At 48.4% G+C, this 25786-nt stretch overlaps 1 protein-coding gene across 3 annotated transcripts; it reads left to right on the forward strand.

Moving 5' to 3' along the window:
* Positions 1-1669: 1669 nt before the first annotated feature.
* On the forward strand, positions 1670-25657 carry THUMPD3 (THUMP domain containing 3). 3 transcript variants are annotated; one of them, XM_040995111.1, is made up of 10 exons: positions 1670-1743; positions 2922-3210; positions 6519-6596; positions 11566-12042; positions 14602-14732; positions 17606-17675; positions 19033-19148; positions 23150-23260; positions 24462-24585; positions 25015-25657. In XM_040995111.1, the coding sequence occupies exons 2-10, from the start codon at positions 2956-2958 to the stop codon at positions 25162-25164; spliced, it is 1512 nt and encodes a 503-aa protein (XP_040851045.1). In that variant the 5' UTR covers positions 1670-1743; positions 2922-2955; the 3' UTR covers positions 25165-25657. The 3 variants fall into 3 exon arrangements, with proteins under 3 accessions (XP_040851045.1, XP_040851044.1, XP_040851046.1); XM_040995110.1 differs by having other exon boundaries at positions 1700-1728; XM_040995112.1 differs by having other exon boundaries at positions 1700-1728; positions 23153-23260.
* The last annotated feature ends 129 nt before the right edge of the window (positions 25658-25786 follow it).

Genomic DNA, 25786 nt, shown 5'->3' on the forward strand with positions numbered 1-25786 from the left:
GGCAGCTTTTAGGATAGTCCAAACTGGCTTATAACTTTAAAAAAGGCATATGTCAACAGTTGAGGCACAGAGCAGTTTTAGGAGGGGTGTGCAGAGAAATCTTCAATACTCAGTGAGGAGTAACTTATTTTCGTGTCCTACCCAATAAGGTATGTGAGTCCACACTGACCGTTTCCTGTCTGGTTCTAAGCTTTCCTTGTTGTTCTCTATCTATTCTAATTTTGTTGTTGTTGTTGTTGTTTTGCTTTTGGGGGGAGGGCTCCGGGGTGACCCTGATGGTCATTGCAGGAGAGGGTAGGAATCCAAAGTTGGGACTAAGTAAGGACCAGAGAAAGCTCCTCTCCCTAGTCCCGAAGGGAGTTTACTGTTCTTCTGTTTCTACAGACCGCTCAGGGCTCCTGGCTGTTGTTCCGATGGCATTGGACCCTGAAACGAAGGATTTGTTTTGTTTATGTATTTTTTTGAAAGGCTGCGACTGCTGGGTGTGCATGCTGATGCCAGAGGCAAGAAGCTCCATCTTACAGTTCACGTGGGAGTTGAGGACCTAAATTACTGAAGCATCGTCTGCACATTAGCAGGAGGCTGGTTTAACTAGCTGCACAACACTGGCCACACACACACAAACTTTTAAAATGAATTGAAGGGGCCTGCGTTGTAGTGTAACAAGAAAAGCCACTGCCTGCCGTGCCAATATGCCATATGGGTGCTGGTTGGTATTCCAGCAGCTTCACTTCCAATTCTGCCCCGCCCCCTCCCCGTTGCATGGCCTGGGGAAGCACAGGACGGCCCAAGTGGTGGAGTCCCTGCACTGCTGCTGGCTCTGGGCCTGGCTCAGCCCTAATCAATGTGGCCATCTGAGGGGCGAGTCAGCAGATGAAAGACCCCTCTCTCCAACTCCTTCATACAAACCTTTAAAAACAGAAAACCAAGGCCTGGCGCGGTGGCCTAGCAGTTACGGTCCTCACCTTGAAAGCGCCCCGGATCCCATATGGGTACCGGTTCTAATCTCAGCAGCCCTGCTTCCCATCCAGCTCCCTGCTTGTGGCCTGGGAAAGTAGTCGAGGACGGCCCAAAGCCTTGGGACCCTGCACCCGTGTGGGAGACCTGGAGGAGGTTCCTGGCTCCTGGCTTTAGTTCGGTGCAGTACCGGCCGTTGTGGTCACTCACTTGGGGAGTGAATCATCACTCGGAAGATCTTCCTCTCTGCCTCTCCTCCTCTCTGTATATCCGCCTTCCCAATACTTAAAACAAAACAACAAACAAACAACCAGAAAATCAGTTTGTGCAGCTCTGGCTAACGAGCTGGACCCCAAAATCCTAGGGTCACAATGCCCTGGCTCGGTTTCTAAGTGCACGGTGTGTGACATTTTGGGGCAAACTAAGACATTTATCTTCTGAGATTCAGCGCCTCTGGGGTTAACTGGGGGTTGGATCCCGCTCCCCTCCACAGCCCGCACAACCGGGACGGCGCCTGCCAAGCGCTTACCCAGCGCAGTGGCGCCCAGACGTGGGCAGCTGAGGGTCCTGGGGCACCCAGGCGGACACCGCGGCCCCTCTCCTCACAGCGCCCTCCGAGCATGCGCATTCCAGCCGCCCGTCCAGACGCAAGCCCCGACCTCGGAGCCGACGTGCCCTCGGCTGCCTTCCGCTTCCGGGCTCTCAGCGCGGTGACTTCCGGCGGCGTGGTCCCAGCGCGCGGGGCTGGCGGAGACCCTGGGCCGGCGGCCGGTAACGGGGCGGCAGGTGGGGGCACCGGGCACGGGGCGGGTCCTGCTGTAGCTCGGCCCTATCGGACGCCCCGCGTTGGTGGCGGGGGGTCGTCCCGAGGTTCCGTGGCCATGTGGGGCAGGACTAGTCGGGAGACGGGGCTTCTTCGGCCGCCGGCCTTGGACGAGCCGTGAGCGGCTGGAGGCTGGGAGCTGACCAGGCGTGGAAGCGCCGCTCGCGGACGTTCCGTGTCCATGGCGCATCTCCTCGCCGGTCTCCAGTTGTCCGATGCCTGGGTCCCCTGGGACATCGCAGATGCGCAGATGCGAGACACTGGGGTGGGCCAGGTTCTTCCCTGACATCGGTGGTCATTAGGCAGACTGGTCAGTCCTGCCATGATTGTTGCTTTTGCCCTTAAAGATTTCTGTATTTGAACCATCTGCTGGTTCACTCCGCAAACGGCTCACAAAGACCAGGGCTGGGCCAGGCCCGAGTCAGGAGCCTGGAGCTCCTAAAGGGCCTCCCACGTGGGTGCAGGTGCCACACTCCGTGCCTGAGCAGGGAGCTGGGTAGGAAGGGGACTCCAAGTACCTATATGGGTGGGCCACATTACAGGGCAGTGGCTTAGCGTGCTATACCACAGAACCTGCCTCATCTTTCTTTTCTTTTTCACTCTTTTTTTTTTTTTTTGCATTAATACTGAAACCAAGTTTAATGAAAAGAAATAATGAGAACAGTACACCCAACAGATCAGGAGGGACCCGTGGAGCACTTCTAAGTGCGCGCATCTTAAAGTTGAGTGGTTGGCTTGGCTATGTGCTAATCTTCCCTTATGTGTGCCAGCAGCCCCCCAAAGGGAAGTGTCATGTTTGGTCCTGCTTGCAGACTGGGGAGCCTTGCCTTGCCTTGGGTCACTGGGCGGGTGAGTGGGGAGGCAGAGCAGCAGCCCACTGTTGTCACCACAACGTGCTGGCCCCTTGTTTAGTAGGAAGGAGTGTCCACACCCTGGCCTCCACCCCCGTTTCTTCAGCCGTGGGACACAGCCTGTACGTAGTTGACCGAGCAGGTAGATCAGATCTGATACGTACAGTTTGGTTGCCTTGTTCATGCTTGCCGCTCTGCATGGCACATGGTTTTTAATTATAGTTGAAATACGGGTATTATGATTATTGTGCTTTATTTCACTTTTTTTTTTTTGTTCTGTTCTTCTGAAGGGACCGTGCTAGGCCTCTTGGCCACGCTACCACCATGTCTGACGTTCAAGAAGCCACTGACCAATTCCTTGGTGTGAACCTGGGTGAGAAGGAGGGCTCTGTGGGAGTGACTGGAAGTGGCCTCCCTGCAGGGTCTGAGCCGCTGCAGGTCACCATTGGAGCCACAGTTCCCACCGGCTTTGAGCAGACTGCGGCCGACGAAGTGAGCGAGAAGCTGAAGTCCACCTGCACGATCAGCAAGGACCGGGGCAAGATCTACTTCGACATTTCAGTGGAAAGTCTGGCCCAGGTTGGAACCAAGCTCTATTTTAAGTAGTTTTCTGACTGTTGTTTTATGATTACTTTCTGGGTTGTGGCCCCTTGGAATTTCTTTTTTTTTTTTTTCTAAATCTTGTGATTTTAAAGTTGTACATATCTTCTAGTAGGTACTGATTTCTGAGTCTGACTGTGTCTTGAGTTTGCTGAAGTTTATGTATTATTTATGTGTTTCCAGGTATGTTTACCTGCTTGCTTTATTTTTAGGAGAGCCCTGGCACTTCCTATTATTGAATTCACCAGAAATGTGCTCGCTTCGGCAGCACATATACTGAATTTCCAGAAAGATCCCTCTTGTGTCTCATGAAGAAGTTTGAGCACCTGCTATGCTTGCCATAGTTTATTTACTTCAGCATCTTGCCAAAGCTTAGGCTTTTGTGATGAAATGCACGACAAGCTTTTTGGCTTTTAATCTCTGTCAAGATTCTTGCTCAGAGATGTTGAGGTGAAGAAGGTGAAAGGTTCAGAGTAGGCAAATTGCCCCTGATTCTAATAAATGCTGCAAGGACCCCCTCACCACCACATGGGCAGCAGGGGGTTGGGGGGTCCGTCCACAGCCACATGAGGTCAGTGGGCACACGGGCAGCAGGCGGGCTGGGGCTACTGACTGCTTCGTGCCTGTTTGAGAGTGTGTTCTTCAATGTGTCCTGAGCTCTGAGTGTCTGGGCTGTAGTGGGCACCTCCTAAGTGTCCGTCGATGACTTGGTGCACAGGTGTCTGCGTCCAGTGTTGCATCTAATACCCTCAGCTGCTGTGTGAAGACAACGTTATTACTAACCATGGACCTAGGAAGGGGAAGTGCTGCAGTGTTTATCCTTGCAGTGATAGTGCACCACGGGCAGCCACAGGAAACGTGGCAGAGTCCCTGCCAGTTGTCGTCATTCTCCCCTTCTCCCCCAGCCCCTGCTGTCCATGCAGCACTTTCTGGTTCTGTCCTTCAGCTGTGCTTCTCTCTCCCTAGGAGGAAAGCAGCCACGGATGGGTAACCAAGCAGATGGGAGAATGGGGAGGTAGGAGGTGTTTAGGGTACAGACTGTAGGCACTAACCCTCGTAAACACTGCACTTGATTTTTAATAATTTACTTTATTTTTTAATGTATTTATTATTTTTTTTAAAGATTTATTTATTTATTGGAAAGTCAGATATACAGAGAGGAGGAGAGGCAGAGAGGAAGATCTTCCGTCCGATGATTCACTCCCCAAGTGAGCGCAACGGCTGATGCTATGCCGATCTGAAGCCTCTTCCGGGTCTCCCACACGGGTGCAGGGTCCCAAGGCTTTGGGCCGTCCTCGACTACTTTCCCACACCACAAGCAGGGAGCTGGATGGGAAGTGGAACTGCTGGGATTAGAACTGGCGCCCATATGGGACCCCGGTGCGTTCAAGGTGAGGACTTTAGCCGCTAGGCCACGCCGTTGGGCCCAATTTATTTTATTTTTGATGATGTTTACATAGTTGAGAGGGATGCATGCCCATGTGGACCACCAATTCAGGTGGGAAGGGTTGAGGAATGGGGGAAATTGGGTGAGACAACTGCCTCCACTCTTCCTTTTTTCTTCCTGCATCTGGAGAAAGTGGAGAGAACGTGAGAGGACCACCTCCAGCACCCATCCACATCAGTTCCCAGGAATGGGGGACGGCCAGCTGATGTCATCCCAGGTCCCTGATGTGGATCATGTTCTGAGAATACTGCTTAGTTAAGTGTTTTCAATAACTCTAAGATGCTACTGATTTTGTTGCTCCAAGGTTGAGGAAATTCTTCCAAGGTTCATTGGCTGGCATAGTCCACCTTAGTGTCGATGCACTCAAATACTCGCCGTCAAAGCTTGACCAGTAGAGCTGTCGAGTTTGTTCTGCCCTCCATGGTACTAAATGTCTTCTGTAGCCTTTAGTCAACTGGTAGTCATGTCCCCCATAAGCTTCTGGGCATGTTGTCCACTGCATAGGCCTCAGCAACAGTGGAGACCCAGTTCTGACACATGGACTCTATGGTCAGACCACAGATCCTGTGATTTTTCACTGTGGTTGGAGTTCTGAGTCCAGTGATCTAGTTGTGGGGGATCCCCAAAGAAGCCTTGCTAGAGGTGTCACCAAGCCTGACTCCCGTGTGTGCCAGCCAGTGCGGGGTCTGGCTCAGTCCATCAACACACACCTGTGGTTGCAGTCACCTGGTTAGTTCTGTCCCCAGCCCCATTTCATATACAAACCAATGGATGCTGTGGCCCAGCCTAACCCACCACACACTTGGCCCTCATGCACATTAGTGGGAACTGCAGCCTAGGCTGAGCAACCCCCAGTAACCCCACGAGGCCCACCCCTAGCCTCGGTTCTTGTGCATGCCAGTATATGCAGCACACTGGTCCAATCTGTCCTGCATCCCGTTCAGCTCGTACACATCAATGGATGTTGGAGCCTAGCTCCCCACTGACCCCACTGTTCAGACCACACTTATGCCTGGTGTCAAAGCCTGTCAAGCCAAGCCTGCCCTCAGCCAGAGCTCACATGCTCAACAGTGGGAGTTGCAGCCCATCAGAGAGCTGCCCACAATTTCCCAACTAGGCCCAATCCCAGCCCCAAATTGTGCACTTTCCAGGTGGTTCTATAGTCTAGCCTGCCAGGACTTGCCCCCATTCCCTGTTAGCCGATGTGTGGCAAACCCAAGCACCTGCACTTACTCTGACTCAATGTATGCACCAGCGGATATGGTCCCTTAGGCCAGCCTGGCTCTCCCTATAACCCCATTCACATGCAGGCCAAGCCAGGTCTGTTCCCAGTCCCAGCTCTTACGCTCACTAGAGCAGCAGTGGCCCAGTGGGGAAGTCCTTGCAGTTGCCCTACTGGACTTGACCGCCATCCCTGGTTTTACATGCACTGGTGGGAGCTACAGATCAGACTGGTATGGCTCACCTTACCTTGGCATTCACCAACAGGTGCTGCAGCCATTCTCCAGTCCCAGCCCTAACGTGAACTGGCTGGTGTTGTGGCCCAACCCAGCTGGTCTTGTTCCCATTCCAGTTCTCACACCTGCCAGTGGGTATTGTGAATTGGTTCCGCCTGGCCTGTACCCATGTGTTCCAGCAGGTACGGTGGCCTGGCCTGGTCTGGGCTGTTCCCAGCCTTGGTTCTTGCACTCACGTGCAGGGACTGTGTCCTGCCTGAGGAGTTCCTCAGCTCCTCTATCAGGTCACTTCCCAGTTGCAGATCTCTGCATGATTTTTGTTTGTGGGTAGCTGATGTTGGTTCGATGGTTTCTCAGACGCTTGTATCATGTTTTCCTCCCAGGTTCATTCTCTGAGATCTGTTGACAATTTATTCGTTGTGGTGCAGGAGTTCAAGGACTTCCAGTTCAAAAGCACCAAGGTGAGTTTGCAGCTTTCCCAGCACAGCAACAGATGTCCACGATCTCCTCAGGGAGACTCCTGCTGCTTGTCACTTCTGGTTCTTGTGTAGCATTACTGTTCTTTATACAGAGCAGGATACCGGGAGGTTGTATCTCAAAAAGCCGAACATTTGTGAAGATCTGTGGCCTGGGTGTGGATGCTTAGCCTTGTGGGTAGAGTCCCTGTGGCCCGTTAGCATGCGTGGTTTGATGTTCAACTCTGTCTCCTACCTCCTTCCTTCATTGCATGCGCAGTTCTGGCAGGCAGCTGTGCTGGTTCTGGCCGGCAGGGCCTGTCAGACATGGGGCAGACCCGGATGCACTTCCCAGCATCACTGGAACAGGCATTTGGGGAGTGACCAGAGCATGGGAGCACTGTCGCTCTCTGTTTCCCTCACCACATTAAATAATAAATACTTTTTTAACAAAAATTCTTTAAAATAAATTTTTAATTAAAATGTTTACAAAATCAATATTGAAAAATCTTCCATCTCTTGGTTCACTCCCTAAATGGCCACAATGACCAGAGCCGAATCAGTCTACAGCCAGGAGCCTTTTCCAGGTCTCCCGCATAGGTGTAAGGTCCCAAGGACTTGGGCCATCTTCTGCTTTCCTAGACCATTGGCAGGAAGCTGGATGGGAAACAGAGCAGCTAGGACGTGAACTGCGACCATATGGGATCCTGGCGCTTACAGGCAAAGGGTTACCCAGTTGAGCCAGCCCTATTGTTGGGCATTTTTACAAGCCATGTAAAGCTTAGATCTGTATTACTGATATATGGACAGCTTCACAGTGACATTACTTCCAGAATGTAAGCCAAAGAGCAGGAGCTCCTCGGTGCCCCTCGGTGCAGTGCTTCTGCTCTGCTGTCTCCTAACACCCTTTGTTGAGATGATGCCAGAGCATTGCTTCATTGCCATCCAGTGTTCAACAACTAAGTCCTAAGTCATCAGCAGCTGCCCCGGCTGATGGTTGAAATTAGATGGCAGCAGGCCTGGCGTGTTGGCCTAGCTGCTTAAGTCCTCTCCTTGAACGTGCCGGAATCCCATATGGTCGCTGGTTCTAATCTCAGCGGCCCCACTTCCCACCCAGCTCCCTGCTTGTGGCCCGGGAAGGCAGTTGAGGACAGCCCAAAGCCTTGGGACCCTGCACCCGCATGGGAGACCAGGAAGAGCTCCTGGCTCCCGGCTTTGGATCGGCACAGTACCAGCTGTTGCAGTTACTTGGGAAGTGAACCATCGGATGGAAGATCTTCCTTTCTGTCTCTCCTCCTCTCTGTATATCTGACTTTGCAATAACAATAAATAAATCTTTAAAAAAAAGAAACTAGATGGCAGCAAAGGCTGTGGTTTTTTTTCCACAGTAATTTTTGTTCAGATTTGCAGAGTCAAATGCTTCAAAACTTCAACTTTAAAGTCTAGCTGAGAAATAATCATTAAAAAAAGACAAACAGGGCCCGGCGCGGTGGTGCAAGTGGTTAAAGGTCCTCACCTTGCACGCCCGGGATCCCATATGGGCGCCGGTTCTAATCCCGGCAGCCCCGCTTCCCTTCCAGCTCCCTGCCTGTGGCCTGGGAAAGCAGTCGAGGACGGCCCAAAGCCTTGGGACCCTGCACCCACGTGGGAGACCCGGAAGAGGCTCCTGGCTTTGGATCGGCATAGTATCGGCCGTTGCGCTCACTTGGGGAGTGAATCATCATCGGACGGAAGATCTTCCTCTCTGTCTCTCCTCTCTGTATATCTGCCTTTCCAATAAAAAAATAATAAAAATAAATCTTATAAAAAAAAAGCTGGTAACAGATGAGGGCTTCGAACCCAGGCATTTAAAAAAAAAGACAAACAAACAAAAAAACCCACTAGGTCAGTGTGAAGCCAGAAGGAGCTTCTTCTGCGTTTCCCACATGGGCACAGGGGTCCAAGCACTTGGGTCATGCTCTGTAGCTTTCTCCCAGGCCGTTACCAGGGAGTCAGACCAGAAGCAGAACAGCCAGGACGTGACCTGACGCCCATATGGGATGGCAGTGCCCGTAGGTAGAGGCTTAACCTGAGGTACCGTGGTGCTGGCCTCTTTTCTGCTGGTCATTTTCTCTCCAGTCCTTCTTTGGTTTTTGCCTCTTTTTATTTTATTTGCTTTTGGTAGAGTAGGGTTTATTTACTTACTTTGAAGGAGTTAGAGGAAGACTGAGATCACCCATCTACTGGTTCACTAGATGGTTTCAGTGGATAGCATGGGCCAGGCCAAAGCCAGAAGCTTCACCTGGGCAGGGGAAAACACTTGGATTGTCCTCCACTGCTTCTCCCAGGCCATTAGCAGGGAGCAGAGTTAGAAGTGAAGCAGACATGAACTGGCGTCATTGTGGTATAAATCTTTAAAAAAAAAAGATGCATTTATTTTTTATTGGAAACGCAGATTTACAGAGAGAGAAGAGACAGAAAGAAAGATCTTCTGTCTGCTAGTTCATTCCCCAAGTGGCTGCAACAGCCGGAGCTGAGCTGATCCAAAGCTAGGAGCCAGGAGCTTCTTCTGGGTCTCCCACACAGGTACAGGGTCCCAAGACTTTGGCTGTCCTCAACTGCTTTCCCAGGCCACAAGCAGGGAGCTGGATGGGAAGTGAAGCAGCCAAGACATGACCTGGTGTCAATATAGGATCCCAGCACATGCAAGGCAAGGCTTTACCCACTAGGCTACCACGCTGGGCCCATTTGATTTTTCTTTCAACTTTCTTAGTTTCTGTTCATGTCCTTCTGTGGCTTGACTTGCCACCTCTTCTTGCTTTTATATCTCTGGTCTGGGTTCTTATCCCACAAGGCGATTTTTTCATTACATTTGTTGATGTCATGTCCTTTTGTTTTCGGTTGCAAACTCTTTTTCAATGTTTCTGGTTCCTGGATGGAGTGTTTGGCTGCTGTTTGTTTTTCTGTCCATGGTTCCTTTTTCTCTTTTATGATTTTTATGTACGTCCTGTGCTGATGACATTTGCTAATTGCTTTTCTTGGAATAAGCAAGTTCCTCTTGGGCTTGGTGTTTATTGGGGGTTCTTAGGGAGAGAGACGGTAGCAGCCAAGCCTTCACTCTTGTTCTATCTGTCAGCTCTGATATCTTCTACTTTGATCTTAAGTGATGGCTGCCCTTCCTACTGCTCCTGTGATCCTGTGTAATAGAACTTTCTAGTGGAGATGTTTTCGGTGTATGTAACATACTAACCGCTGATTCAGAACTGCAGCTACAGGGATGTCGTAGCTGAAGGCTCTGCTTGTCCCCTGCTGTGGCTATAGGTGGCGAGGAGCTGCCCAGGGGATAGCCCCGTGCTCCCTGTTTCAGCTATCTGGCAGCTGTTTGTGCAGTACCCTTGGTACGCCAATACTGTTTTCCGTGTTTGACTTAAAGCACTGGCCACGGCCAGTAAAGGCCTTTCCACCATGCTGTCACTTCCTAGGAGCCTTGATGGTAATGAATACGTAAACCTAGTGAACTCAGATAATGCCAAGGGTGGTAAAGAAAATGCAGCAGGAAGAGAGTGACCTGGGAAGGCTGATTTAAATGGAGGAGACTTTCAGAGGATATGCCTGTGCTAGGAGTGCAGAGGGCCCTCGCAATGCACACGATTACAGGGAGAGATTGGAAGTCAGGGACAGAATAGCCTTGACATGACAGAAGAGAAACAGGCAGGGTTCAGGTAGGTTTATTGAAGAATTGAGATTGTGCATGTACAGTGGGAAGCTATTGAAACACTTATTAAGAAAAGGGGTATCACTGGATTTACTTTAAAAAAAAAAGACTTTTTATTGGAAAAGTAGAACTACAGAGAGAAAGAGAGAAACAATATTCCATCCACTGGCTTGCTCAACAAATGTCTGGCTGTCAACAGTCCAAGTTGAAGCAGTCTGAAGCGAGCAGCAGGCGCTTCCACTGGGTCTCCCACTTGGGTGCAGGGCCCAAGGACTTGAGCCATTCTTCCCTCAAGCAGGGCTGTAAGCAGGGATCGGAAATGCAGCAGCTAGGACTCAGAGGGCGCCCATATGGGATGCTAGAGCCGCAGGCAGAGGCTTAGCTTACTGCTCCTCTGCACTGGCCTGCTGGCTTTACCTTTTAAGAATACAACTTTTGGACCCAGTGTGGTAGCCTAGTGGCTAAAGTCCTTGCCTTTCATGCTACAGGATCCCATATGGGTGCCAGTTCTAATGCCAGTGGCCTTATTTTCCTTCCAGCTCCCTGCTTATGGCCTGGGAAAGCAGTCAAGGATGGCCCAAAGCCTTGGGACCCTGCACCCGCATGGGAGACCTGGAAGAGGCTCTGGGCTCCTGGCTTCAGATTGGCTCAACTCCGGCCATTGTAGCCACTTAGGGAGTAAATCAGTGGTTGGAAGATCTTCTTCTTTGTCTCTTCTTCTTCCTCTCTGTATATCTGACTTTGCAATAAAAATAAACTAAATCTTTTAGAAATATACAACTTTTATTACTACTTTGGTACTTTTTTTAACCGCTTAAGGCATTTTATTCTTTCTTTTAAAAATTTTTGCTTCCGGGATCCGCATTATTGCGTAGCAAGTTAAGTCAAACCTGTATTCCAATATGCCCTGTGTTTGCTGGTTTGAGTGCCCGGCTGCTCCACTTCTGATCCAACTCCTGCTAATGTGCCTGGGAAAGCACCAAAAGGTGGGCCAGGTGCTTAGGCCCCCACACCCATGTGACAGACCCAGATGGCACCAGCCCTGAATTGGCATCTTTATCCCTGCTTCAGCTCTGCTCTCTTAAGTTATTTGAGAGGCCTACCATGCATCTCTTCAGTTGGCATGCTGTTTGACTCTCCTTGACTGTTGGCATTTTATTTGCAGTTATTCAGCCCCATTACCCTGGCATTTATGATCAGTGTAGTCCATGAGCAAATTAGGGGCTGATGTATTCAGTGAGAGAGGTGAGAAATGAATGGTTTTTATTTGCTGTCTTGTAGGAAGAAGTTCTAAAGGACTTTGAAGAGTTGGCTGGGAAGCTGTCATGGTCAGAGCCTTTAAAAGTGTGGGAACTGAACAGCAACTTTAAGAAAAAAAAAACAAAACGCAAGAAGGTGACTCAGAATTCAAATAAAGGGAAGACTCACAACGGACAGGGAGACAAAAAGGACGAGAAGGGTGACAAAAAAGAGTTCACTAGTGGTGTCTTAGAGCCCCAAATCTTAGACTATTATGAAAATCCAGCCATCAAAGAGGAAATCTCCACGTTGGTTGGTGACGATTCGGTGTCTTGCCAAGAGGAGAATGATGAACGGGCCGGAGAAGAAATGGATGCTCAGGTGCTCAAGTTTCGCGTCACATGCAACAGGGCAGGAGAGAAACACTGCTTTACCTCAAATGAGGCTGCGAGGGATTTTGGAGGTGCTGTTCAAGAATATTTTAAGTGGAAGGCTGACATGACCAACTTTGATGTGGAGGTAGGAACAGGTTCTAACTGTGCTGGTTCAAGCAAGCTGTTTCAGACTCTGGAACTTTCAGACCTATCTAATCTTAGGGACAGTTAAACTGAAGCAATAGAGCTGAAAGGGTGTGGTTAACAAGAGCATGGGTTACAGACAGATCTAGATCCAAAGTTTAACTCCGTAATTGTACCTATTTCAAATGGAGCCTGTAATAGTGTGTACCTTGGAGGTGGTTCTAAGCAGTGCGTGAGACAATGCCTTTACAGGAGTGGCTGTAAGACCTAGTATGTGCCAAGTTCTCAACAGATGGGAGCTGGCAAGCCTGGCTTTTCTGTAGTTTGCTGACTTCTGGATTATAAATTGGATATGTCTCTTGGTGGTAGGGCTTTGTCACTAAGTAGAGTGAAGTACAATTTTTTTTTAAGATTTTGTTTTTTCATTTGAAAGGCAGATTTATAGAGAGAAGGAGAGACAGAGCAAAAGATTTTTCATCCATTGGTTCACTCCCCAAGTGGCCACAATGGCCAGAGCTGAGCTGATCTGAAGCCAGGAGCCAGTAGCTTCTTCCAGGTCTCCTCCATGGGTACAGGGCCCCAAGGTTTTGAGCCATCATTGACTGCTTTCCCAGGCCACAAGCAGAGAGCTGGGTGGGAAATGGAGCAGCTGGGGCATAAACCGACACCCATCTGGGATCCCTGCACTTGCAAGGCAAGGGCTTCATCTACACACACATACACACTTTTTTTCTTTTTTTTTTTTTATTATTAATTACATTGCATTATGTGACACAGTGTTATGGGCACTGGGATTCCCCTCACCCCTTCCCGAACCCTCTCCCCATGGTGGATTTCTCCACCTTGCTATGTTACCACAGTTCAAATTCAGATGAGGTTCTTTTCATTGGAAGTATTTACCAAGCATAAAGTCCAGCATCTTATTATCCTAGTGAGTTCAACGATTTCTTGGTGAGACCATCTCTGGTCTGAAGGTAAAGCCAGCAAAGTATCATCCCAGTCAATTAAAAGCCCCAACATAACATCAACAACCATTCACAACCTTATGGCATTAATTGACATGGTATTGATTAACAGTATGTTAATAGGAAAATGTGGGTTCTTAAACTACGTCCTGTGACTTCTTCATAGATATTTCAATTTTTGGTTTATATTCAACTGGATTCCATACACCTCAAAATGGCTATAGGTTACTATTCAGCTGTCTCGTCTATTTTGATTTTTGTATTTAGCTGTTTATAGTGTTGAAGCATGATTTTGCTGAACTTAGTTGTTTTTCGGATGGTCTGAACTAGCTTATAACTCTAGCAAGACATGTGTTATCAGTTCAGGTACAGAACATTTTTTTTAGGATGGGTGTGCAGAGAAATCCCCAATACCCCAGTGAGGCGTAACTAATCTTTGACACACTTTTTTCCTTGCCACTAAGTGAATTTCTGTTCTTTGGGGATACTCAATTTGGGGACAGCTCATTTGCTGCAGCTGCCAAGAGAATGACTGCACTAACGAGACCAGTCATTTCCCAGAGCAGGGGCTCAGAGGGCAGACTGTGGGCTGTGCATGCCCAGGGTTCTATACCAGAAGCTTCACTGGGCAAGCAAGCAAGCTTGTGTTTTTGTGCTTTGGTTTCCTCATCTGCAAAGGGGCTGTAGGAACATGGAATGAGCTCACATGTGGGCAGTGTGGATCTGTGTCTCGTGCGTAGCAAGGACCTGTGACTGCCTGCTGTTGCTGGTGATGAAAACACAAGGAGGACGTTTGCAGTGGAAGGCTGTAAAGCGTGCTTTTTGTGAAAATAGCTTCATTGTGTGTTAGGAAGACTAACTACCACCAAGACAAGTCATGTCACAGCCGTTATCACCTAAGTGTGTCAGAGTTCTAAAGTACTAAGTAACACACAGTCCAGTAGATAAAGCACAGTGTTAATAACTGGGTAATCTAGGTGGAGGGTATAATTCATTGTGCTAGTGAAAAATACCTGTACTTAAACCTAGGGAGTGTTGTGGTGCAGTGGGTTCATCCACTGATTGTGACGTCTGCCTGCAGCTCCACTGCCAGTTCAGCTTTCTGAGAACCGAAGGCAGTAGATGATGGCCCAGGTACTTGGGACCCTGCCACCCATGTGGAGTCATGAATGGAATTCCTGGCTTGAGACTTCAGCCAAGCCTACCCTTGGGGATCTGGGTAGTGAACTAGCAGACTGAAGATTCTGTCTGTATTGCTCTTGGTCCAAAATACTAGAGGAACATCTTGTTATATAGTCACAGATGTTGTGAATAAAATAGAAGTTAAGCAATAAGTGGTATAGGCTTTTCATTTATGTGAAGTTTAGAAAAATGGGAATATTGATTTGTGATGGTAGGGGTGAGATCGGTGACTGTCTCGGTTGGGTATTAGTGGGGGTTCTGGGCAGGTGACAGGCCGCACTGGGCGCGTGCCGCGTGTCCTGCTTGCTGGAGGCAGTCTCTCTGGATGAGAAAGTCAGAGGGGAAAGCTTGCAGTGAAAAGCCTTAGTCGTAACTGTTCACTTGAAATTTTATCTTGTTGACCTTGGCTTCAGGTTCTCTTGAACATCCATGACAGCGAGGTGATTGTGGGCATCGCGCTGACTGAAGAGAGCCTCCACCGCAGGAACATCACGCACTTCGGCCCTACGACTCTGAGATCCACGCTCGCCTACGGCATGCTCAGGTACGCAGGCGGCTTCATCTGACTGAAGCAGCTCCCGCGCTCTCTATAAAACTGATTTTGGTGGGGAAAGGGAAAGAAGTGTTTTTGGAATTTAGTGGACGAAGAGCAAGATGAAAAATTGATGGTCTGTATTTCTTTCTCCTTTTCTATTTAGTGCTGGTTTTTTTGTGGTCTTGAAAGCACGGTGTTAATAGTTGGTTAATCTAGGTGTCTTTGTTTTGTTGCTTTTAAAACGAGAATGAGTCTTCCTCTGCCTCATACTAGATTTGCTCCATTCCTCTTTGGACAGGATGTACGGATGGTGTGTAACTTGAGCAAAGCAGAGAAAGCCCAGAGTTTGAAAGGTGTGCAGCATGTAAATGAACACACAGAGCTTTGTCCGGTTTTGTAAAATTGCATGCACGTAGCAACCCGGGGCTGTGGCTGGGATGGTCGCCTTTCCTGAGCACAGGAGCTGTTTTCACTCCGAGCCCTTCCCCATTCTCTGGGTGCTTAAAGCTCCTGTTTGCAGACGGTACCATGGGTTTCCTGTTCAGGAGGCAGATAGGCAGAAGAGGTGCTGAGTTCCTGTCCCCTGCAGTCCTGACCTGTCCTGACGCTGAGTGTCATCACCATCTCTTCCCATCTTTGTCACCTCTGCCGTCTTGCTCCTCCGCAATCACTAGGAAGCAACCACCCGATCAGAGCTCGTAGTATCCATTCAGGCAGCAGACATGGAGTACCTGCTGCTGGGCATCAAGCCTGTGGTGAACACGTGTGTGTTAAAGTGATGACTGTGTCAGAGAGAAAGTTTATTGGAACAGTAAGGCAAAATCTCAGGCAATTCCCAGAAAAATTCAAGGCTGTATTTCCAAATGTGTGGAAACTGATCTTGGAAAACCAGCAGGAACCTAGGAAGCCTCTTTGTGTTTTGTTTGTTTTTTTAATTATTTGAAAGATGAAGTAATGGAGAAGGGGAGACAGAGATCCTTATCTGCTGGTTCACTCCCAAAATGGCAACAATAGCCAGAGCCGGGCTGGTCTGGAGGCAGGAGCCAGGGGCTTTTCCTGGGTCTCTCATACTCAGTCTCTCCCATATGGGCTGCCAGCACTGCAGGCAAAGTCTTGGTGTGCTATGCCATGGCACCAGCCTCAGCAGTCTCTTATTTCTCCTCAGAGCCTTGGGCTCTTATCTGCTCATCTGTGCACATGGCTACCCTGAGCTTACGTTAGGCATCTGTTTCCGGGTCAGGTGAGCAGCTAAACTGTCCAGGGCTCTGGGCTCTTTGTTCCAGAATCTTGGATGGAGGATCTCTTTGACATCACCTTGGTAGAGTGTTCTCCCCAGCTTGTCAGCAGTGCTAGGGAGGACAGGCTGCCTACTTCCTAGGTGCTGAGGGCAGGAACAGGGAGGGAGACTTGGGCAGCTGGCAGGCTCGGGCAGGCTCGGCCCCAAGAATCTCCTGTGGGGGTGGAGAAGCCTAGGCCAGCTGCAGGAAGTGGAAGCTGTGCCGTGTGACGGTGAGACCTCCGGCACTGGTGCACCTGCTGTGGGTCATCTCGCATCTGCTGGAAGAGCTACCTGCCTGGCGGGGGAGAGTCAGCACTGCAGCACCCGAAAGGAGCGCGGATTCATGCGTGTCAGCTTCAAAATGCCCCATGTGTGTATCAGAAGCTAAAATCATGCCTTTAGTTTTTAAAATCAAAAGATAGGGCCCAGCGGCATGGCCTAGTGGTTAAAGTCCTCTCCTTAAACACGCTGGGATCCCATATGGGTGCTGGTTCTAATCCCGGCAGCTCCACTTCCCATCCAGCTCCCTGCTTGTGGCCTGGGAAAGCAGTGGAGGATGGCCCAATGCTTTGGGACCCTGCACCCATGTGGGAGACCCGGAAGAGGCTCTTGACTTCTAATAGGCTCAGCTCCAACCAGTGCAGCCACTTGGGGAATGAATCAGCAGATGTAAGATCTTCCTCTTTGTCTTTTGTCCTCTTTGTAAACCTGTATTTCCAATCAAAATAAATAAAATCTTAAAAACAAATAAAATCTGGGAACTAAGTTTGCTCTGAGTGAACTGCAATTTTAAATGAGAGAAGAGACAGGTTGTATGTAATGAGTTTTTTTAAGCACTAGAGTCAACATGGAATACAAGTGAAATTTTATTTTTATTATCTATTTTTAAGGGACTTATTTATTTGAAAGCTAGAGTTACAGAGAGAAAGTTGTCCTTCCTACTGGCTCACTTGCCAAATGACCACAATGGCCAGATGGAAGCCAAGAACTTTTTCCAGCCTTCCATGTGGGTGTAGGGACCCAGGCAGCTGGGTCCTCTTTTGCGGTTTTCACAGGTGCATTACCAGGGAACTGGATTAGGAATGGAGCATCTGAGGTTTGAATTGGTGCCTGTGTAGGATGTTGACATCACAGGCAGCAGCTTTAGTTGCTGTGCCGCAACACTGCTCCCTACAAGTAAATTTTTTTTTTTAACATTTATGTAATTGAAAAGTCAGATATATAGAGAGGAAGATCTTACATCCATTGATTCACTCCCCAAGCAGCTTCTGCAGCCAGAGCTGCACCAATCCAAAGCCAGGAACCTGGAGCCTCTTCCGGGTCTCCCATGAGGGTGCAAGGTCCCAAGGCTTTGGGCCGTCCTCAACTGCTTTCCCAGACCACAGGCAGAGAGCTGGATAGAAAGTGGGGTTGCCAGGATATGAACCGGCGCCCATATGGGATCCCAGCGTGTGCAAGGAGAGGACCAGCCACTAGGCTACCACGCTGGGTCCACAAGTGTCTGTGGGTTGGTGTGCCTTTATACTGAGGAGATGTGGGCCCTGGTCTTGGAAATTTGAATTGCTTCACATTGGCCTTTCTTCTTTTTCTTTTCTTCTTCCAGGCTCTGTGCTCCTCAACCTGGTGATATAATTGTCGATCCAATGTGTGGAACAGGGGCAATACCAATAGAGGTAGTAGTGTTTCTGTAGCTGCCAGATAAATGAGTGATAGATGCAGTGTATGGAAGACCTACTAGGCAGGGCACACGGGATGCAGGGAGCCACAGCAGGTGAGCTGCCTCATGAGGAGCAGTAGCTCCCTATGGGAGCTCGCCGAGTGCCAAACAGCTCCCATGGCAGCCCAAGCACTTCAACCCACGGGGCAGACAGGCTGGGAGACCGGAAGGGGCAGGGGACAGAGGGAGGCACAGGTGTGACCTAGAGGAAGGCCGCTTCACTTCTGTGAGGTGAGACTGTTTCTCCTGGTTCCTGGGGTTAGTATGGATGAGGGTACTTCCAAAAATACATGAAAAAATGAGATTAAAAAACCATTCTTTTGATTAAAAAAATGTTTGAAGTCCATGCATAGTTTTTTTAATCACATTTTTCTAAAGATTTCTTTTTTATTTACTTAAGAAAGTTACAGAGAGGGAGAGACAGACATCTTCCATCCACTGGTCCATTCCCCAAATGGTGGCGATGGAGAGGTCTGGGCCAGGCCGGGCCAGGAGCGTCTTTGGGGCTCCGGTGGACGCCCTTGCAGGGTGAACCTTCCGGGTGGGGAGCACCGGCTGCAGGGCTCTCCGGCCTTGAGTGGTGTGCTGCTTCGGCAAAGTGGGAGCGTTTGCATCCCTGCGCCAGGCTCGGCCCCTCTGCTGACGTCAGGGAACGTGTCTCTGTACCAAGTGACACAGGCCTCGGCTTTTCGTCGCTGACATGTGACAGTCTGTATATTTCACCGATGTGACTAATTGAGTATCACCAGGTTCTTTGAGGGATGTGGCGGTTACCATTCAAAACTATTTCTCAGAAGAGGAAGTTGTGTTTTACTTCGAAATTCTGATATTCTCATCTATCAGATTATGCTTTGAGAACCAAAGGGATATGTGTTTAGTCAGTTTGAGTTAGATAATTTGTTTTTAAAATTTTCTTTAGTCACTTGAGAGGCAGTCACAATGTACACTCACATCCAGTGCTTCACTCCCCAGATGTCCACAGCAAACAAACAAATGTTTAAATAAATGAAAAGGAAAAGAAAGGACGGGAGGAGGAGGGTTAAAAATGGAACAGAGGCAGGAATGCAGTGGTGGGATGGTCTGGAGGAGCAGATAAAAGAGCCTGGACAGCTGGTGTCTCTGGGGGGTTGGACATCTGAGCTGGGTCTGGAGAGACTGATGGGAGGCAAGCAGGGAAAGGACAGTGGGACATTTCCACCAGGGGAAGAGCTTAGCCGCCAGCCTGTCGCGCGCTGTGTCGGATGGGACTGTGTTCTTGTAGTTGATTGAAATCGCCTGCTGTTTGTGGTTCACTGTATGCCCCTGTCTTGCAGGGTGCTACGGAATGGTCTCACTGTTACCATATCGCAGGGGACAATAACTCCCTGGCCGTGAACAGAGCAGCAAATAACATCTCATCTCTGCTGACCAAGACCCAAACTAAGGAAGGGTAAGAACTTGATTACCTAGATTCTGTAGCACCTTGTAGACTTTAAGCACTTTTCACTGATATCCTGATAACCAAAATATGAAACACTAAGTATATTGAAATTTTAAAACTTTTTTTACTTAAGTGTACTTTCTGTACCCTAAAACAACTTATTCCTGTTCTCCTTTTTCTTTCCTTATTCGTAGATCTGTTTTCCCCCATATAGCTACAGAATATTTTATCAGTCTTTAATTTTTATTTCCAAAGTTTTTTTCTTTTTTTTTCTTTTTTAATTTATTTTTAATAGAAAGTGAGATTTACAGAGAGAAGAATATGGAGAAAGATCCGTTGATTCACTCCCCAAATGGCTGCAACAGCTGTAGCTGAACTGATCGGAAGCCCGGAGCCTCTTCTGGGTCTCCCACACAGGTGCAGGGTCCCAAGGCTTTGGGCCGTCCTCTGCTGCTTTCCCAGGCCACAGGCAGGGAGCTGCATGGGAGTGGAGCTGCCGGGATATCCCGGTGCATGCAAGGCAAGACTTTAACCACTAGGCTACTGAGCCGAGCCCTATTTCTCAAAGTTTTAAGCACTTTTGTGTTTTTATTTAGTTGATTGTTTTTAATTCCTACATTTATTTATTTGAAAGGTAGAGTTAATAGAAAGGGAAAGACAAAGAGATCTTCCACTTGCTAGTTCGCTTCCCAAATGACCACAGTGGTCACAACTAGACTGAGCCAAAGCCGAGAGCTTCGTGCAGGTCTCCCCCAGGGGGACAGGGCCGAGCACTGCAACTGAATTGGAAGTGGAGCTGCTGGGGCTGAATAAGTGCCCATCTGGGATTCCTAGTACTGTAGGTGGCACCTTAATCTGCCGAGCCACAATACCAGCCTCTGTTTAGTGTATTTTTAAAGTGATTGCATAATATCCCATTATTTGGAAACACTATAGATACTTAACTTTTCTACAGTCACTTGGCACTAAACAAGAATCCCAGAGTCAAACGAGACCTAGCAGCCACAGCCGAGATGCCACCACATGCCATGGCCGAGAGATCCTACCAGTGGCCTCCGCAGGCACTTCCCAGGGCTTGGCCTCTGAAGTTTGCCGATTTTTCTCCTTACTGCTTCTGTAATCCTGTCTTTTGGCATTGCCTCCTCATGGTTTATTCTCATGCTCCAATTTGGTTCTGTAAGGGAAACCCACCTGGCCTCTCTGTCCTACCAGGACTGAAAGCAGGTGTTTGAAGGGCAAGGCATCTTCTGTCCCTCTTGACTCTTCCCTTCTCTTTGGCAAAACAGTGTAGGTCCCTGTTCCTGGCAGTTGTGCCCAGGTGCCTTTGAGCCAGGTCAGCTCTGGTGACCCCTGAAATCCCGTGGTGTGGAAGCTCACTTTGTTTGCCACCGCTTTGAGGTTCCAGGATGTTGTGACACCATCCAAAGCTGTGGCCCTCTGCACCAGATCCCACTCAGTGGCATCATCTGAGTTCACAATTTCTTGCCACAGTCATCAGGATCTTGCTGGTGTCCTTGGGTCTCTCAGCAAGCAGCCAAAGGCAGTGGCGGTTGTACGCCTGAGAGCTGGCGGGGGACCTGGGATTCAGCATGTGGCACGCCTGGGTGCCCTATCTCAGGTGGCACAGTCACGGCCGTGGGAGATACACACGCAAAGCTCTGGGTTCTTGTTTTGTTTTTATACTAATTTGTTTTGTTCTGGTGAACATGTTCCCATGGTTTTATGCTTGTTTTCCCTGTGTCATTTCATAATCTTGTTTTACAGTGTTCTGTTTTTCTCCATTGTTTCTATAACTGCATCATCAGTTATGTAATTAGTTTCAGTGCTTTAAAATTTTTCTGTACTTTCCTTTTTTATTTGCAAGGCAGACATTGATTGATCTTACACCTGCCGGTGCCCTCCCCAGACAGCTGGCTGGGCCAGGCATCAGGTGTCCCACGTGCTGGAACAGCAGCTGCTCTCCCGGGACATCAGAATCCAACCAGGCATTCCGATGGGAATGCAGGCCACATGCAGCATCTTAACCAATGTGTCAAACACCTCTTGGAGTTGTTGTTTGTTTTAACAGCATTTTAGGGGCAGAGAAACAAATGCAGAGTATAAAACCTGAGATGCATATTTTAAGACAGAGGACTTGGGGTAGCCACACTTTACTTCAAGCTCCGAGAATCCAGTGCAGGGCCTAGGGCCATAGCCTAGTGGCTAAATCCTCACCTTGCATCTGCAGAGATCCCATATGGGTGCTGGGTCGTATCCCAGCTGCTCCAGTTCCCATCCAGCTCCCTTCTCATAGCCTGGGAAAGTAGTAGAGGACAGCCAAAGGCCTTGGGACCCTGTACCTGCGTGGGAGATTTGGAGGAACCTCCTGACTCCTGGCTTCAAATGGGCTCAGCTCCAGCTCTTGCAGCCACTTTGGGAGTAAACCAGTGGATGGAGGATCTTTCTTTCTTCTCCTTCTCCCTAACTCTCATATGGCCTTTCCAATTAAAAAAAAATTCTTTTTATAAAGTAAACAACTCTTGGGCCCGGCGAGGTGGCGCAGTGGTTAAGGTACTCGCCTAGCACGCCCGGGATCCCATATGGGTGCCGGTTCTAATCCCGGCAGCCCCGCTTCCCTTCCAGCTCCCTGCCTGTGGCCCGGGAAGGCAGTTGAGGACATCCCAAAGCTTTGGGACCTGCACCCATGTGGGAGACCCGGAAGAGGCTCCTGGCTTCGGACTGGCATAGCATCGGCCGTTGCGCTCACTTGGGGAGTGAATCATCGGACGGAAGACCTTCCTCTCTGTCTCTCCTCTCTGTATATCTGCCTTTCTAATAAAAATAAAATAAATCTTAAAAAAAAAAAAAGTAAGCAACTCTTGTTTCTGATCTAGCTTCCTGCTAATGGGACTGGAAGGCAGCAGATCCTGGCCCCGGTGCAAGGTCCCTGCTCCCCACCTGGCTTGTGTCTGTCTGATCTTGGCACAGCCTTGGCTGTGCAGGGTGTGTGGAGTGTGAACCAGCATGCAGATGTCCCTGGATCCCTACTTCCCTCCTTTCCTCTCATCATTTCCTTTTTCCCTCTGCTACTATGCCCTTCAAATAAATAAATAGTATGTATTATTATATAGTACATATTAAATATATACTTATTATATATTATATAATATATACGTGTGAGAGAGAGAGAGAGAGAGAAAGATCTCATCTTATTTGATTCACTTCTCGAACGCCCTAGGCTAGGCTGCAGCTGCAGCCAGGAACTTGGAACTCATTTCTGGTTTCTCCCAGTAGCTGGCAGGGGCCCAAGCACTGAGCATCACCTGCTGCCTCCTAGGGTGGGTGTCTTCAGCAGGGCACTCTAGTGTGGGATGCATACATCCCAGGTAATACTTGCTCCCTTGACACTTGATTTTGCAATTACCTGTTACAGTTATTTGTGCTACAAGCTTGCTTTCCCTACACTTATTTGGTCCAGATACAAGTTTCTATCATATGCTTGTCATTCTTCTTGACATCCCATTGAAGTCACTGTAGTAGTTTATCTAAATTGCTGATGTCCGCACCTATTTTCTTAGAATTTTACACTTAATGGGCCCGGCGCGGTGGCGCAAGTGGTTAAAGGTCCTCGCCTTGCACGCCCGGGATCCCATATGGGCGCCGGTTCTAATCCCGGCAGCCCCACTTCCCTTCCAGCTCCCTGCCTGTGGCCTGGGAAAGCAGTCGAGGACGGCCCAAAGCTTTGGGACCCTGCACCCGCGTGGGAGACCCGGAAGAGGCTCCTGGCTTTGGATCGGCATAGTATCGGCCGTTGCGCTCACTTGGGGAGTGAATCATCATCGGACGGAAGATCTTCCTCTCTGTCTCTCCTCTCTGTATATCCGCCTTTCCAATGAAAAAATAATAAAATAAATCTTTAAAAAAAAAAAAGAATTTTACACTTAATATAGAAGTTTCTTTTCAGAAAAAAAGTCATTTTCTTCATCTTCCAATTCAGCGTAGATTGAAACACCTTTTCTTTGTTCCCACAGCAGAGCATCCTGGGGCTTGCCCATTGACGCTGCTCAGTGGGATATCTGCAGCCTGCCCCTGAGAACGGCCTCCGTGGATATTGTTGTCACAGACATGCCGTTTGGAAAGAGGTACTGCTTGATCGTTTTTACTTATTTTTAATGAGCTTCCCTCTACCTGTTTTCTACATGTATCAGTATTTTCTTTGAGCCAGTTCTAAGTTCAGCAAAACAAAACAAAGCCAGAAAACACCTCTTCAGTTTCTTTTCCTAGACTTGGCAGAGCTTTTACTTAATTTGAGCAGTCTGATGCATTCATGTGTCTGAGAGGTCGGGGATGTATGGGCTTATTGCTTCTGACCACTTCAGGGCCCGGGTTGATCCGGTGCGTCATATAAGCAGTCTGAGGAGAACTTGATTGTTTTCTCAGGATAAGTGGTTTCTATAGCTTTGCTGCTTATGATATTAATTTTTTTTCTTGGCAGATATTTGGAACAACAGTAAAGACTGCACTGTAAGTGCATACCCCACATTTCAGTGCACTTTCCAGAAAGCAACAGCTAACAGCTTGGCCACTTGGGTCCATGCCAGGTTGAGGGCTGCAGGTCGGGGCCTGAGTCTAGGCTGACTGGGCCCAAGCCAAGCTCTTGTAGGCATTTGCTGAGTGACCCTGTGGATGAAATGTCTGTTTATCTCTGTCTTCAAAACCAATCAAAGAAAAAAATATTTTTCTGATTCAGATTTTTAAGTTGTTTGCCAATATCTTATTTCACAGACTGTATGTACAAAAGTGCTTTTAAAAAGTTCATGGAAAATGGGATTAAAAAGATGTGTATTTTTGTGTAAGACAATTCTTTTCAAGATATATTTGTTTGAAAGGCAGAGTTAGAGAGCAGAGGTCTTCCATCCACTGGTTTCCTCCCCTAATGGGTCAAAGCCAGGAGCTTGGGACTCCAGTGTCCTATATGGGTGGCAGGATCATGGCACTTGAACCATCTTCCACTGATTTTCCCAGGCTCATTAGGAAAGAGTTGTGTTGGATCTAGAGTGGCTGGGACTTGAACAACCAGCGCTCAGAAGGGATGCCAGAATTGTAGGAGGCAGCTTTACCCACTGGCTGCTGTGTAAGATGCTTTTTAAATTCATTCAAGCTTTATCATAATCACCATTTTCCTTGACCTTTTTGAAGGTCCCTCATGAAGTTCTGGCTTCTTAAAGGCAAATTCTTCATTCCTCAGGATACATAATTTTGTTCTCATTTTTTAAAGTCTTAGATATCTGTTTCTTGCAACATTAAGTGCTTGACTCATAATATTATTATTATATATTTTAGAATGGGCTCCAAGAAGAGAAACTGGAATCTTTATCCAGCTTGCCTGCAGGAGATGAGCCGTGTTTGCAGACCTGGAACAGGCCGAGCTGTGCTCCTTACGCAGGACAAGAAATGTTTTACCAAGGTGCTGCACAGTACCTCAGCAATCTCAGCCTTTAGTGGTGACTTTAGATCTTTTTAGGTGAATTTTAGTAGAATTAGTTTACATAGGATTTAGATTTCCCTGAAGAATTAGTTATTTTAAATTTAAAGGCAGGTTTACAGAGGGAGAGAGAGATCTTTCACATGCTAGTTTACTCCCCAAATGGCCACCATGGCTGGGGCTGTGTCAGCCTGGAGCCAGGGTTCCCACATAGGTGGCAAGAGCTCAAATACTTGGACCATCTTCTGCTTTTCCCAGATAGATTAGGGTGGGATGGTAGTGTCAGCGGCAGCAGCTTTACCCACTGTGCCAAAACACCAGCCCTCCCCAAGTGTTAACTGGCAGCTGAGATCTGAGGTGGAGCCTAAAGATGCCAGTCTAACTACTTTCATGCCTTCTCTGTGTGCACAGGCACTATCTGGAATGGGGCACGTATGGCGAAAGGTGCATACAGTTTGGGTGAACATTGGAGGTCTTCATGCTGCGGTTTATCTCCTGAAACGTACACCACAAGCGTTTGTTCATCCTTCAGAGGACAGAGACAGAGGAGCCCGTTGGTGACACTGCGTCCGAAGGTGCTGGAGAGCATCTGTGCTTCCCACACTGGCAAGGCCGGTGGAAGAACCTGCTGGGAGAGTAAGTGCAGTTTGCACTCCTATGTTTATAAAGGCAGAGCTCGTCTTGGGAGCCATTTTTATGGGTGAGCTGGGCAGTTAGCATTTCTCTTAAAATGTTTTAAGATGTTTAGTGAAGAGCTTTATAAAACGTTTTGGGATTTTTTGGTTCCCATTTTGTTTTCAGCATTGTGACAAGTGGAATGATATCCAGGTCTGAAAATACCATTGTAGCCTCCTAGGCCTGTCTGCTGCCTCTGCAGCTTTGCTTTCTGAAGCTTGGACCTCAAAAATAAAGTTTCAGTACATTTGGTGACGTGTTGGCCTTGTACCAGGATGAAATCTTAAAACATGGCACCTGTTAGTGAGATCAATCTACAGGACTCAGAGGGCTGGAACATATGAAAGGGGCTACAAACGGATGTGTTGCTTTTTAAAGTCAAAACATAACCGTTGGCCCTGGTACAGTAGCCTAGCAGCTAAAGTCTTTGCCTTGAACAGCTGGGATCCCATATGGATGCAGGTTCTACTCCTGGCAGCCCCACTTCCCATCTAGCTCCCTGCTTGTG

This window comes from Ochotona curzoniae, unplaced genomic scaffold (genome assembly GCF_017591425.1).
Source record: "Ochotona curzoniae isolate NIBS_2020 unplaced genomic scaffold, NIBS_Ocur_1.0 contig_908, whole genome shotgun sequence".
Classification (NCBI taxonomy): domain Eukaryota; kingdom Metazoa; phylum Chordata; class Mammalia; order Lagomorpha; family Ochotonidae; genus Ochotona; species Ochotona curzoniae.

Coding starts and splice junctions, on each gene's coding strand:
- THUMPD3 (XM_040995111.1), top strand. CDS start 2,956: ATGTCTGACGTTCAAGAAGCCACTGACCAATTCCTTGGTGTGAACCTG. Junction 14,733..17,605: donor CTCGCCTACGGCATGCTCAG/GTACGCAGGCGG, acceptor TTCTTCTTCCAG/GCTCTGTGCTCCTCAACCTG. Junction 19,149..23,149: donor AAGACCCAAACTAAGGAAGG/GTAAGAACTTGA, acceptor TTGTTCCCACAG/CAGAGCATCCTGGGGCTTGC.